This window comes from Nannospalax galili, unplaced genomic scaffold (genome assembly GCF_000622305.1).
Source record: "Nannospalax galili isolate Female #2095 unplaced genomic scaffold, S.galili_v1.0 scaffold127, whole genome shotgun sequence".
Taxonomy (NCBI): domain Eukaryota; kingdom Metazoa; phylum Chordata; class Mammalia; order Rodentia; family Spalacidae; genus Nannospalax; species Nannospalax galili.
The window spans coordinates 1,338,208-1,353,315 of NW_008360326.1; the positions used below are offsets into that span (position 1 = coordinate 1,338,208).

The 15,108-nt window shown below is 39.8% G+C and overlaps 1 protein-coding gene across 12 annotated transcripts in view; it reads right to left on the reverse strand.

The window, feature by feature from the left end:
• Fn1 (fibronectin 1) overlaps positions 1-15,108 on the reverse strand; it is a 71,562-nt gene that overhangs the window by 21,937 nt on the left and 34,517 nt on the right. For 6 of the 12 annotated variants that reach the window (XM_017796259.2, XM_029560005.1, XM_017796257.2 and 3 more), the window contains exons 21-28: positions 14,680-14,774; positions 12,937-13,105; positions 12,166-12,252; positions 8,352-8,543; positions 6,788-7,060; positions 5,505-5,687; positions 2,811-2,900; positions 370-639 (exon numbers count right to left, since the gene is read on the reverse strand). In XM_017796259.2, coding sequence (XP_017651748.1) covers positions 370-639; positions 2,811-2,900; positions 5,505-5,687; positions 6,788-7,060; positions 8,352-8,543; positions 12,166-12,252; positions 12,937-13,105; positions 14,680-14,774 — 1,359 coding nt within the window. The remainder of the gene's footprint in view (positions 1-369; positions 640-2,810; positions 2,901-5,504; positions 5,688-6,787; positions 7,061-8,351; positions 8,544-12,165; positions 12,253-12,936; positions 13,106-14,679; positions 14,775-15,108) is intronic. The other 6 variants (XM_008825672.3, XM_008825669.3, XM_008825674.3 and 3 more) reach the window with 1 other exon arrangement.

The window sequence follows — 15,108 nt, forward strand, 5'->3', positions numbered from 1 at the left end:
TTGAGATAAGCCTGGGCTAGAGAACCAGTTTCTGGTCAGTGTGGGCTATGAGACCATGTCTCAAAATTCAAAAGAAAAACCAACAACACAGAAACAAACAAAAACTCCAAACAAAACCACAAATGAAAACAAAACAAGAACACCTGTACATAAATATCTGAATCAGGTGAAAATTTTCTTGAGGTAAGGTATACCTTTTAAAATATACTCTGAGGAGATCTTTGACCTTGCATTCTGTTGCTGCATTCTGTGTCTCCAGATGATCTAACTTTTGAGCCATGACTCAGACGACATGATGCTGTTTCAAAGACCACACTAACTGTATGGGAAAGCCTCAGGAGTTTCTTTGCAGACCAGAAAATAAATTACCTGTGGACTGCTGGCCAACCAATGGGGCGCTCTCCTCTTTGCCATTAACTGCAACAATGCTGACCACATATTCTGTGCCTGGATTGAGGTTGGTGAGGGTGATGGAATTCCGAGTGGGAGGCACCCGATCTTCCCGGGGTCTTCCACCAGCATGCTCAGGATGATGGCGAATTTTGAAGCCAGTGATGGGAGCACGAGGAGCCATCCAGTGGACAGTGATTGAGTTGGCAGTGATATCAGAAGAATCAAAGCCAGTTGGAGAATCAAGACCTGTATATTTTTTTTTTCCACCAAGGGGGTGGGGGGGAAATAACATACCACCAGCTTAGACAATGTGGGAGATGTGGGGAAAAGTAACGTGTCATCAGTTGTGGTACTGATTCTAAGCCACATGTGAATTTTGAAACTGTAAACTGACATAGTCAACTCATAATTCATTTATTTTTTTTTCAAGTAATAGTTCAACATAGTAAATTCATACATTCATTTATGTATTTTTCTTTTAAGTCAGTGAAGCAATGTAATTACAATGTGTGTAATTACGGTATATATCGGCATCACATTTGAATATAGACCTTTGTAAAATACTGTGATAATTGATATTATCAGGTGCTTTGGCATTTAAGTTTTCTCTGTGTGTTCTGTCAGCATATGTCTTGAAGCAAAGCATTCTCAAGTGAGATCTTTGGCTTCCAAAGAAGCTGTCTATGCACAAGACAGAACTGATATCAACAGACTGACAATGATGCCAAACACAAGACCCTCTAAAACCTAAAAGCATCATCCTGGACAAAATACAATGCAGGTAATCCCTTATGAAGTGAGAACTTGGTACTATTGTGTTGTGCTTTGTCTGCAGTGCTGGGGATTGAACCCAGGCACTCATGCATCCTAGGCAAGCATTACACTCCCAACCCCCAAATGTAGTAGATTTTTGAAAAATTAATAGCAATTCAGTGTTCATCTCATAACCTCCCTGAGACTATTAGTTACTTCCTGTTTGAGTTATAACATGCATGAATTTTATTCAATAATACACAGTCAAACCAAATCAAGATATCCTACTCCTTTTTGGCAGCAAGTGAACAGTAAATAAATGAATAGACTAAACTTTTTTAAATGAAAAAATTTAAACAAGAACTCATACATAAGAACGAATGTATTACTTATTGGAGTCAATTCAACCTCTTTGTAGTGAAAGATAATAAATCAAGTGGAGATTGTGTATAAATTTGCTTAGTAAGGGAGGAAATATTTAGATGGCAATGTGTGTTGGGGTCAGCCATTAGAGATGCCTCGAGGAAAGACATGTCCACCAACTCTAGCTAATAGCAATGAGACATTCCTCTGCAGAAGCATGGAGTAGGACCATAATGATTGAATTGATAACTAATAATTATTAATTGCTGAATAAGGTATCTCTATGTTCAAAATCAGTAATGAAAAAGCATTGGCAAAATAAATATTTGAAAAAGCATTGGCAAAATAAATATTTGAAAAAGCATTCAGCATCTTTAGCCATTGGTGAAATGGAATAAAAGCTATTTTGAAATTCAATCTCATCCCAGTCAGTACAACTAAGATCAAGAAAATAGATAACAAATGCTGGTGAAGGTGTAGGGAAAGAGGAACCTGTAACACTGCTGATGGGGTGTAAACTGGCGCCGCCACCAAGGGAACCACTGTGGTGGTTTCTCAAAACACTATGCCTCCACTATCCCACTCCTGGGCATGTACCCAAAGAATAAATCCCACCACAGAGTTACTTGCACATTTTGTGTTTGTGGCTGCCAGGAAATGGAATCAGCCTAGGTGTCCATCAACAGATGAACAGACAATGAAAATGTGGGACATATACATTGGAATCTTTTTCAGCCTTTAAGAAAAATGAAATTAAGACTGAGATGTTCTGTTTGAAATACACAGAAATTCAATTAAAAAATTTAAAAAAAGAAAAGTGAAATTGTGACACTTAACAAGGAAATGGATAGAAACCTAAATTATTATTTTAAGGAAAGTAACCCAGACTCAGAGAGGCAAACAGCACATTTCCTGGCATTTTGATCCAGGTGTGCATACATGTGGAGGGAGTATAGATCATGAGACTAGAAAGTGAAAAGAAGTCTTAAGTCGGGGGGTACAGTGGAAAAAAGAAAATCAAGGTAATAAAATACAGGTTCGTGAAAGCAGAAAGGGGCTACTTCACTAAGAAAGTATGGCAGGGAGATGGGGAGAGGAACAGGAGGATCAACAGAAACAAAGCATGCAGGAAAAGTCCCATCATTTTATATGTAGACTTTTAAAAGCCTTGAGTTTTTAAAAACAGCAGTGTCCCGCCAGCATAAAAGGTGGACATGCAGTTTCAGAAGCAGCATATCATTTTGTTGTTTAAAATTGGTAGCTGAGAACTACTTGATAAGCATGTTGCCAACATGACTCACCGGTTTTCTGTCTTCCTCTAAGAGGTATGCTCTCATGGTGTTCATAGACACTGGAGACACTGACTAAATATTCAGTCCCAGGCAGGAGATCTGTAAGGCAAGTGGGACTTACTTTAAACTTGAAAGTATGAAAATCCAAAGCACTCCCGGGATTATTTTTAGTGATGAAATACCCAAGCATTCAATTCTTTAGCCCACTTATAGCTAAGTGAACACCCCTACCTGAAGATGTTCTGTAATTAAGGTCTCTCTATCCTGTGATATCTGTAAGCTTTCCCCTCAGTTCCACCTCTATAAATATGACTCAACCAGATGTACAGTTATGGGGCATTAATAATTTTTGCATCAATTTGAAAGAGTGTCTGATGATAATTGTAGTGGGACTATATGTTATCATTTACCCATCACAACAACCCTATGAGGTGGCCTGCAACTTCCCTGACATACAATATAGTGCATATATTTAAGTTTTGACATGCATCCTTGTGGAAATCATCAGTGTAGTTAAGATATGAACATAGCCACAACCTCTGAATATTAATTTAGAAAGAAGAAAACCAAGGCACACAGAAATTACTATTTTCTTTCATTCACTTGCTCAAGATCATACAGAGGTTGATCCAGACCAGCCTCAGTGTTCTTAACAATTAACCTGATTGGAAAAGAGCCACCTTCCAACGGGAAAGGACTGACTCTGCCATAATAAGGTGAGACCAGAATATTGGTGTAAAGTTTAGTCTACATCACAGAAAAATCCTTTGATCTCATTCTTTGGCTGTTCTGTTTTTTGAGACAGGCTCCCACTTGTAGCACTAGCTGGCCTGGATCTTGCTATGTGATCCAAAGCTGGCCCTGACTCAGATATTTGCCTGCCTCTGACTCTTCTGTGCTGTGATTAAAAGAGTGAGCCACCATCCCTGACTGATCCCAACTCTGAACTCCTGCTTGCTACAGTATCATCCCCACATACTCTCTGACCTTTAGTCTTTCTGTAGAGATTCCTGCAGGTTTTGGAAAAGAGTCAGACTGGAGGACTGGATGTCTGAAGTCCACTTCTTCCCAATCTGGCCCACAACAATGGGACAAAAGGAGACTTCACGTGCTTCATCTTTAGTTATTAGTTTGTTCGTGTTTTTGTTGAAACTGGGTCTTTCCATGTAGCCTGGTAGCCTAAAACCTATCTGTCTGCCTGTCTGTCTGTCTATCATCTATCTCTAACCTCAAAATGTGACAATTCCCCTGCCTCAGGTCCCAAATGCTTGGATTATAGACATGAGTCACCATGTCCAGCTGCTTATCTTTAACTAAGGTAATAGTGACTTCTCTAAGTGGGAGAGTTACCTTGAGGTCATAGCTTATTATAGTCAACTTCAGTTGTCAACTTGACATACTTGGAGGTTTCAGCTAAAGGACTGCATTAGACTGGCCTGTGGGCATGTTTATGAAGCATTTTCTTAATTGCTAATTGATGTAGGAAGACCCAGTCCTCTGTGGACAGTACCACCCCAGGGCAGGCAGGCCTGGATTATATAAGAATGCTGGCTGAGCAGGAGCCAGGGAACAAGCAGCATTCCTCCATGGTTTCTGCTTCATTTCCTGCCTTGAGTTCCTTCCCTGGCTTCCCTTGATGATGGACTGTAACCTATAAGCCAAACAAATCCTTTCTTCCCTAAGTTGCTTCAGTCACGGTGTTTATCATGCAACAAAATCATGCAAAAAACTAAAACATAGCATTAGGACTAGAAATTCTTGGAACACTTGATTAACATGTGGAGGGGTTTAGCTAAGGTGGAACCAACATGTGATATGGGTTCTAGAATACTGGAGAATGGGGTATCTACTGACTCCAGACAGAAGCAGCACCATGGCCACCATCAGGCAATTGTGCAGACATTCTTGCCCTCAGCCACAAGGGGAGGAATCAAACAAAGAGGCATGCTTAGTTGCCCTTCTTTGTATTTCACTTTGAAAGAGAGCGCATGCTTACAGATCATACCTAAATGTAGGCTATTTTCCTTTTATGTGGCGTCTTCTCTTGTACCCACACATTTTACTAGTGAAAAAATAAGTTTATGTGAAGCACAGCACCATGTTGCAACCTCTTACTTTCTTCAATTAAAAAAAAATATATCTCTTCCAAAATGTTAGCAGCTGGGAAGAACATTTCCATAGACTGTTTATTTAATGTCGGTTGTTTTCTGAGTCCGCAGTCTTCTGGGAAATCCCGTGTAAACAGATGTTTTCTGAAGTACAAATTAAACTTCTGACTCTTATCCTGATCGACCCCAAGCAATCAGTCACTGTTTCTAAGTTTCAAATACTACATAGATTACCTGCTGACACTTTCACCAAAAAACTGGTAAAAACCAGATGTGATGGCACCAGCTTCCTCATTTTTTCTTAGTTGTGTAATTCTTTTGATAGTCACTTAATTTTCAAGTGCTTATTTAGAAGTAGAATGTGTTTGAAGTCTTGGAACTTCGCTGTTGGTGTTTTTTACTATGATTTTTTAAGAATGGAGAGATCAAACGTATATCAAGACAGCAATAAACATGACATCCTTCAGAATTTACAGAGCTGCGTATCAAACTTGGACATTAGTGTTACGGCTCTCTAAAATCCTCTTCCATTAGAATTCAGAATTCGTTATGCTGCAGATGAGCATTTATCGAATACATGTATTTGAGTGCTTACTTGTTAAGACCACCGCATTGTCCGAAGGCGAAATTGACAACTCTGCCACATCTTCCTCATTTTTCACAGGAGAGTAGCGCACCAAGAGGTTGGTCAGCTCAATGGATGGAGGCGGGGCCCAGGTGACACGCATAGTGTCTGGACCAACATTTGTGAATCGCAGGTCAGTGGGAGGAGGGACAGCTGGTTTCAAATAAGAAGGAAGATGAAGTTAATGTAATTTTAAAGTTAAAGCTAACAAAAGTAGCTGAAAAGGTAAAAAACAGTATTTCATGCATAAAGGAAAACAGTCATAATCATGCAAATAGTCTAATCTAAATCATGGTATACTAGTGTTAAAAAATAAAACACTACACACAATACTGTTAGGCTCCTTTAACCTTTCTGCCATCATTTATATATTAAAAAAATAATTTTAGCCTACTTTCAAATAGGTTTGTTTTAAGTACATTATTAATACTTCTGAAGATGATTTTATCCCAGGCCGAAGAGGCTTAAGTTGCCACACAGCAAAAAGAAACATAGCAGTACTTTCCAAAGAAACGCATGCACACAGACAAATAGACAAGGGGTTCTAAATCTCTCCACGTGAGACAGCTATACGCTACTGGCATAAACACAATTCCATTCAATGAATTCTACTTACAAGTGAGAGGGTTCATGCAAATTGGTTCTCAGCATGTTTCTTACCATGCAGGGCAGAGAACCTTTAAAATGTTGCATGCTGGTCTCCAGACTGTGGTTAAACAGGAGTTTCTTTACCTCTGACAGCAGCATAATCAATAAGGCCCTAAGGTTTGTTGTCTTCCTACCTCAGAACAATCCCTTCTATTCCACCCTAAATTTTGATGGGTATTTCAGCAGCTGCAAAGGAACCTGGGGATGTATCAAAAGGCAGAAGAAGAGCATAGCGGTACATTTGGAAGTCCATCTCAGTGTTAACTGGTGCTCATCAGACAATTTGGTGTTCACGTCAGATACTTTAAGGACGAACACCTCTGGGTCTGCAAATTTACTTGCTCCTTTATATTTAATAGTTCAGAGACATCTAGATTTCTCTAGCTTTGTATCTATTTGTGGTTTGAAGTGCATTTAAGACTACTTATATATGCTTTCATATATAGATTAACCTATGCATTTGATTCTTTATCTCCAACCCACCCTATTTCATCTATGTGGCCGATTTCTGGCTTCTCCTTAGAAACATCCATATTTAACCAGAGTGACAGGTAGCAGCATGCAACACTATCCATGTCTCAAACACAGAAGTTTTCAAAATTCACCGGTTTGCTGTGTCAGTGTAGTAGGGGCACTCTCTCCGCCATTAATGAGAGTGATAACGCTGATGTCATAGTCAATGCCGGGTTCCAGCCCTGTAACTGTGTAGTATCCTACTGAGGAGTCCACAAAATCTTCAAAAATAGGGATACCTTCTCCTGCCGCAACTACTGTGATGCGGTACCCAATAATGGTGGAAGAGTTTAGCGGGGTCCACCTCAGGCCGATGCTTGAATCGGTTATATCAACAAAGCTTAGGTCAGTGAGTTGGGGCACCTCTATTGAGTTACGAAGCAAAGAGGAGGCAAAAGGAAAGTAGAGGCAAAAAAGAGGAAAAAATAAAGCAGTGTACATCAGGTTACCAGTAGTAAAATTGACGGAGGGGTAAAGCAATGATGGTAATATGCAATTTGTTCAAAAAATATCTGAAAAGACTTCCCAAACATCATGAATAATTTGCTTCCCTGGAACAATAAAGCAGGTTACCATATTCTTCTGGGGATTTTCCTGCATTTGGAAAATATCCCTATAGAGTACAATTTGAAGTACTCCGATCCCTAAAAATCGTAAGCATGTTTACGATGTCAAAACTGTTCTGAGAACCTAGCCATAATAACCTGCAGTAGATATCAGCAATGTTGAAAAGGGAAACAAAACCTTTAGTAGAAAATAAAGGCTTACAAATAGAAGGTTTTAAAAGGTTGGATGGTTAATTGCTCTTTTTTGTCTTTACAAAACTCATGACAAAATTGTGACCATAACATTAATGCATTAGGAATATATGCTGTGAAATGTGACATTCAGCAGCACGTTCAGGCCAACGCGAGACTGCCCTGAGCCCAGGCTACTGCCAACATTTTAATTCATGTAATTTAATTAGTATTTGTAAACTCATACCAAACTGTGCAAAGGGGGACAGAATCTGCCCAATGCTTTCATACTGCCTCAATCTGATTTTGGACAAACTTATTCCTAGACACACCTTTACAATGCTGACTTACAGTTCGTAAGAAAGAGTGCCCTGAAGGCCTGACCTTTACTTATTTCTGTCTTTTTCAACCCTCTCCTATTTTAAAAAGAATCTGAAGCTGCAAGATAAAGATTTGGATGTTGTCAACCAAGTGCTATTTCAGTGCTCACATAGGGAGACAAAAACTATTTTAGATAGCTGTTAGAAATGGCTATGGACTGTAAAATTAGGCACCAGTGTACCAATGGGATGCATTTACCACATTACTTTTAGCCTGTCAGCACTGAATACAGACACATGACACTGTTTAGTAATCCTTCCACGTGAGCAAACAGTACAGAGTTAATGCCATGGCTGCGCTCCGTTACATACCCCTCGCAACAAACAGCATCCCAGTCAAGCACAGATAGTGAAGCAGTGTTAACAGCAAAGCCTTTGTCCAAACAGTTGCTTTGGCTTCATGGTTTTGGAGAATGCACTGGGAGGTTGGAATTAAATCCCAACTATATTTGACACACTCAGCTATCTAGGGATTAAGATATTAATCCTCATCCTATTGAAACTGCCACTCCGAGGATAACAGCTTATTTTTCTATTACCTGGGATGATGGTATCAGAGATAGGGACACTTTCCTTGTCATCTTTGACAGTGTAAACACTGACATTGTATTCCAGGCCAGGATTCAGGTCCTCAAAAGTGCAGGAACTCTGATCAGCATGAACTACTTCTTCCAAAGAACTTCCATGTTGTCCGTTTGTGGGGGTTGTGGTAATTCTATAGCCGGTAATATCTGGAGTAAATGGAAGAAAGGAAGTTATGACATGGAACATTTATGACCCCAGGGCATATTAAACTATAGTCCAATGCTGGACCACAAAAGGACAAAAAAATGATTTGACTTTTACTGAGAACACTGCTATTCAGTGCTTGCAACAGCTCTTTGAGGCTGACTAAAAACCCCAAGTGTCAAGAAAATCTCGGACATGATATTAAGTAAAATGAGCCAGGTACAAATACAGAGGGGTATTCTTACACCTCTGTAGAAGCTAAAGATAGTGATCTCATAAGAGAGTAAAAGAGTGGTCACTAAAGACTGTGAAGAGGGGAGGGAACAGAGAGGTTAGATCATGGTACCAAAACACAGTCAAGATGGAGGGATTAGCTTTGGAATCTTTAGAAGATTCTCCAGTCCTGTAAAATGACTATAGCAATTTATGATGCATTTCAGAATAACTAGAAGAATCTAGGGTCTCCAGCACATAGAAATGATGAGTGCTGGAGGATATGGAAATGTGAACTTGATCATTATCTATCATACATACCACCTGAATGATCTTACAGTACCCTCTATTATATGTACAAATATTATGTGTCAATTACAAAAATAAGGAGCCAAGTGTGATGGTGCACACCTTTAATCCCAGTACTCAGGAGGCAGAGTTTGAAGCCAGCCTGGTCTACATAGTGAGTTCTAGGCCAGCCAGAGCTACACAGTGAGACTCAGTCTCAAAAACAACAAAAAAGAAAACAGAGAAGTGATTGCCAAAAACTTTTCTGTCCCTCCAGAAATTACAGCCTCCACTCCAGCTTGCTTTTCCTTAATAGGTCATCTTTAGGAGAGCTTACGAATATTCCATTTTACCTGACTACTATGGGACCACTTGCAACCTAAGCACATTCTCCAAAGAGTATTCTCCTAAATTTAAAGGTTTGAGCTGATTGGGATTTTTTTAAGGAAGAGAATTAAGGAAGGGGAAAAAGTGAGAAATGAAAATGTTGGTATTCTTAAAAGAATATTAATTACAGAAAACTTCAGGTATCATGGAAATTGAGCAGTGAAAGTGTTTAGGCGGAGGAGACATTCCAATAACTCCAGTGGTGACCAGACATCTATAGGCCCAGGTTGAAAGGGAGGAGAGACAACACTGTGGAATTACTGAGGAAATGACTGTATGCTGTCATTTAGGAAAAAAGGTGAACACTGTCATGGTACATGTCAGGAAACTGAATGGAACAGGAAATCAATGCTTAGGTCACTTCTCTTGCTAGTGACCACCTGAATGGGCAGGCCATTAAGATGGGAGATGAATGACCCAGATGCCAACAAGCAAAAAAGTTGCCAGCTGCAAGTTTCAAAACAAGAGTAACTCAGCTGAAACAGTACTTACATTATAAAGTATATTTCCACAGAAGGACCTCATCAAACACAATTTCAGAGGGAGATTGAAAAGAATATGTTGAACTCATCTTATTTTGTGTAACTGTAAACACTGACACATTTAAAGATAATTGCCTTAGCTGTATGCCCAAGCAAGGACAAGTATGATATATGAAATTATTTTTACAAATTATGGGGGCTGGGCTTGGTGGCACACACCCTTAATCCCAGCACTAGGGAAGCAGAGGCAGGTATATCTCTGTGAGATCAAAACCGGCCCTGGTCCACATAGCCAGTTCCAGACCAGCTGGGGCTACAGGGAGAGTCTACCTCAAAAAATAAAATAAAGCAAAACAAAAGTCAAATTATGGACTGAGGATTTGGCTCAGTAAGTAATGCTCTTGCTGTGCAGACATGAGTACCTGAGTTCTTATCCCCAGACCCACAGAAAGCTAGACACAGTAATGTGTATCTAAAATCCTATCACTGCTACAGGGAGATGGGAGGCAGAGACAGGAGAATCCCCAGAAGCCAGCAGGCAAGAACCAACATCCAAGGCTGTCCTCTGACCCCTCCCTACACACTCAGTGGCACCCATGTGCCTGCACCTATACACATAAACATGCACAAAACATGTATATCATATGCACAGATTTTTAAGAATTATACAAATATTTATATGTAACACATAGATATAGTCTTTTTTGTTTTGAGACAGGGTCACTATGGCCCAGCCTGGCCTAAGACTCACTGTGTGTACCAGACTACCCTCAAACTCATGATAATCTTCCTGCCTCAGCTTTTCGAGTGTTGGGAATATAGCTTTACTGCTATAAAAATTTCATCAGTATCAAAATTTAAAAAACAGTTTAATAAATTAAATATACTTCTCCAATTAGGTGCAGCAGGTATAGATATAATCAACCTTAGTTGCAACTTCAGTTTTGTTCAATTTAGAATGTTCTCAATAATTGGGAACTGTGGTATCTCAGCAGAAGTTTCTACAATATGCTTAGTATTTAATAATAAAATATAATTAAGTTACTATTCTTATGGTGCAGTTTGCTACATGAATATTCTTATAGTCATATTTTTTTACATCTTAGGATTTTAAATATTTCTTGTTGTTAATTCTATTTTTATTACATTTACTTTTTATGTGTGTGTGAGCACAGGCACATGTACATGCCATGATGTGAATGAGGAGGTCAGAAGGCAACCTGTGGAAGTCAGTCCTCTCCTTCTACCATGTGGACTCTAAGGATTGAACTCAGGTTTGGGCAAGGGCCCTTACCCATGACATAACAAGGTAGACCTTCCATATATATAGGTTGTATATCTGCATTCAAAGAATATAGGTAGAACATGTTTGAAAATAACTTTGATCTATACTGAACACACCCAATTTCTGTCACTGCCTCCTCAACAGTCTACTAGGATAGCTACTTGTACAGCATTTGCATTGTATTAGGTTCCAAGTACCCAGAGACCATCTAAGTAACGTTATAACGCCATTTTATGTAAGGGGCTGAGCAGTTGCAGATTTTGGAATCACTTGGGAATCCTGAAACCAGTCTCCACAGATACCAAGGGATGACTGTATATGGAAAACTTCGGTGAAGAGACAATTTAATATTTACAGCAACTCACAGCAGAAATTGCATACTATAATTTCAGCCGTTTGGTAATTTATAAAGCACTGAAGAAAACCTTCTTCACAATGCTTTTGCCAGAGCCCGTGATTCCCTGCAGTGTGAGCAGTGTAAGCGCCTGCCTTTTTTCTCACAGCCTAGTACATGATTTCTCTCTTTCCTGTGAGTTGAGAAAACATGCACTGAATTTCCCCGCGTTTTAGGAACACTCATACACCCCTACATTAATTGTGGGAAGCTGGTCATTGGCCCCCATCTTTGAATTTAGTTCTATTTTTCTCTGAATGAAACTGTTTCTTTTTTTAAAATTTTATTTATTTATTTATTTATTATTTAATTTCCTGTGAATGTGTGTATTGCCTGCATGTAGGTAGGTGCACTCATGTCATGCAATACCCATGGATATCCCTGGAACTGGAATTAGGGATGATTGTTAGTCACCATGGGGTGCTGGGAATCGAACCTGGGTCCTCTGCAAGAGCAACCAGTACTCTTAACTGCTGAGCCATCTCTCCAGCCTGAATAGAACTGTTTCTAACATCTTCGTCTTTGTCTTGGGAAACCTTTGTTTATACATGCCCTCAGATCCATCCCATGCTTACCTGGGGTGGTGCTCCTTTCCCAAGAGACTGTAAGCACTCCAGTATCAGGGTTAGACTCCAGGTGCAAGTTCGTTGGTGGGGACAATGCTATACAGAAAGAACATTTTAAAAGTTAGCACAACGAATTTGGCTTGTAAAATGTTTCTTTTATTTCCCCTAGCTCCCTCCTTCTCTCCTTCCCTCGTTCCCTTTTTCCTTCCTTCCTTTATCCCTTCCCTCCAGTATCAGTGAAATCTAGATACTATACTATAAAAACATGGTAGACAGTCATCTTCTGATAGCAGATTGTTTATAAGATTAATGATATTGCTCTACTTTTTAGAATTACTTTTTTCTTGCCAGTTCATAAGTGCTCTTGACACTTGACTGCTGTAGAATTTATGATGTGAGCTGAACCTGACACACCAAACTCTGAGGTACCTAATAACATAAATAGGAATGGGCAATTTCCCCTGTATGGTTCTCAGAAAAGAGCAGAGATACTGGGATTACAAGGTACTTTGCATTATTCCTTCCTTCCTTCCTTCCTTCCTTCCTTCCTTCCTTCCTTCCTTCCTTCCTTTCCTCCCTCCCTCCCTCCCTCCTTTCCTTTTTATTTTTGTACGAGACATGTAGCAGAGGCTGGCCCTGAACACTTGATCCTTCTTCTCTTCTCTACCTCCCAAATGCTGGGATTACAGGTACTACCTACATGTGTGGCTTTGATATTAGTCTTTTTAAAAAGTGAAATAGTTTAAAAGCTAAAAGAAAAGGAACAAGTGTTCTCCTTACGTGTCACAACTCTGTTTACAATCGGCGCGTCCTTTTCTTGGCCGTCTCTGATGACCTGGATGGTGTAAGTGTATTCCACGCCTGGAGTCAAGCCAGACACAACGATGCTTCCTGACTCTGAAGTCACTTCTCGGGGTGCTTCACCCCCCTGGCTTGGTCGTACACCCAGCTGTTAGTAAAAAAGCAAAACTAACATGAAGAACAAATGTCTAGAGCTACTGAGAGGCTGTGGTGACACTTCATACAGCGAGAACTCCTTAGAAACCCACCATGTGCTTTTATTAAGGAATGAGTTAGGGACTTGCTTTAGCTCTGTTTTACAAATTAGCCAGAAGTTCCTGTATTTGGGTATTAAGGCAGGAACGTTATTTTCCCAATGGCATTAAGGTCGCTTATAATGGAAGGTTCCAAACAAAGGCCATTACTGTTCTGCTTGATGCAGACCCTCCTGGTACAAAGCAGAAGTGCGCAGGGGCTTTGGGACAGTCCTTTGTATTTCCCACATGCCAGAGGAAATCCCCTAGGCACGCTTGGATGAGCTGCTCACGCTCAGTTCATTTTCTAGTTACCATGTAAAGGCACTGGCCACATTAACACTGAAAATGTTTCCATTGAAGAGCATGTTCAAAGTTTCAATTGAAGGACTATATCTTATAAAAGATGAACTAACATAAATATGTCTATAGATTTAAATCCTTTCAAAGTTCTATGTCAAAAGCTTAGGTCATAATATTTTATCAAACGATACTCAACTCGAGAAATCTTTCATATGCTCCATGGCTTCTAAGAATCTGAATGACATTTATTTTTATGTGTATTAGTGTATTGCCTGCATATATATCAGTGCACCCATGTCATGAAAGCCCACAGAGGCCAGAAGAGGGTGTCAGATCCTCTGGAACTGGAGTTAAGACAGTTGTTAGCTGTCATGTGGGTGCTGGGAATCAAACCGGGGTTCTCTGGAAGAGCAGCCGGTGCTCTTAACCACTGGGCCATCTCTCTAGCCCCTGAATGACATTCTTAAGGGAAACTAAAAAGTACATTGGCAATCTTCCAAAAGGTTCCTCTGTAGTTAAGCAGCAGCCATCAACATGGCTACTGGCATCCTAAAAAAATGAAGTGACCTTCAAGCCATTGTCTTTTTCAACAATCACAGGAATTTCATTTTGATTTACAGGCATAGTAACTACTTCTTTTTCCTCTAAATGACAAAGAATGGAATTCCTTTAAATAGATCCATTTGTATTCATCACTTCCCTGATGTCACTGCTTTAAAAAACATGACTCCAGATATCCACAAAGAAGACCTCAATCTTAACTGCCATTAAGAAATTCACCCATAGGGCTCTGAACAAGTTGAGAGGAAACTGGATAAAAATGTGATTTTTAAGTGACTCTGAGTTTAATTGGTCTCCCTAATTGGTTTTTGTAAACTTCTTGACACCCATTTAGAGCAACACATCAAATGGAGTTTTCATTAATAAATATATTTAATGTAGTTCCCTGAGGGAAAAGACAGAGAAAACCAAACAACAAGAACTAAGGGTTCCATGCTAATCTTTTCCCTCCTTTGTGAACAGCCTCAGTGTTGACAAGGCTTTGCTCTGACAACAGGGCCCTGAAGGTAGGAGCAAGGAGGTTAACAAATTCCAGGTCTCTAGAATACCCTGCTTTTTCCACATTCACAAACAGGAAGGCACCTCTAGACTACATCACAAGGGATAGGGAATATCTGAAATTTACCTTGAATCCAATCCTTGGAGCAGGGGTCCACGTGATCACAATGGTAGTCTCTGTCACCTCTGTATTGTATGGTGGGATGGAGCTCCGGGGCTGCACTACAAGGTAAACCAATGCATGGGTTCATACCCATAGGTAATCGTAGAGAATGCACATTAGCAAGCATTTTTATCTAGAACCTTAGGTTAGCCAACAAGTCAGGTGAAGAATATAACCTAGCCTCTTTCATTGGCTAAGAAGCTGGCAATTAGTGCTTCTTAATCAATCATGTTCCACCAATCACCCAGGACCTGCTCAAACAAGGGAGCTGATTCTGCAGGCCTAACATCAGGCTGGGGGATTTGCACTTTTTTTTTTTTTTTTTTTTTTTTTTTTTTTTTTTTCCCAATCTGTTTCTTCATCTCCTTTAAATGTTTCATTTAATCAAATCTT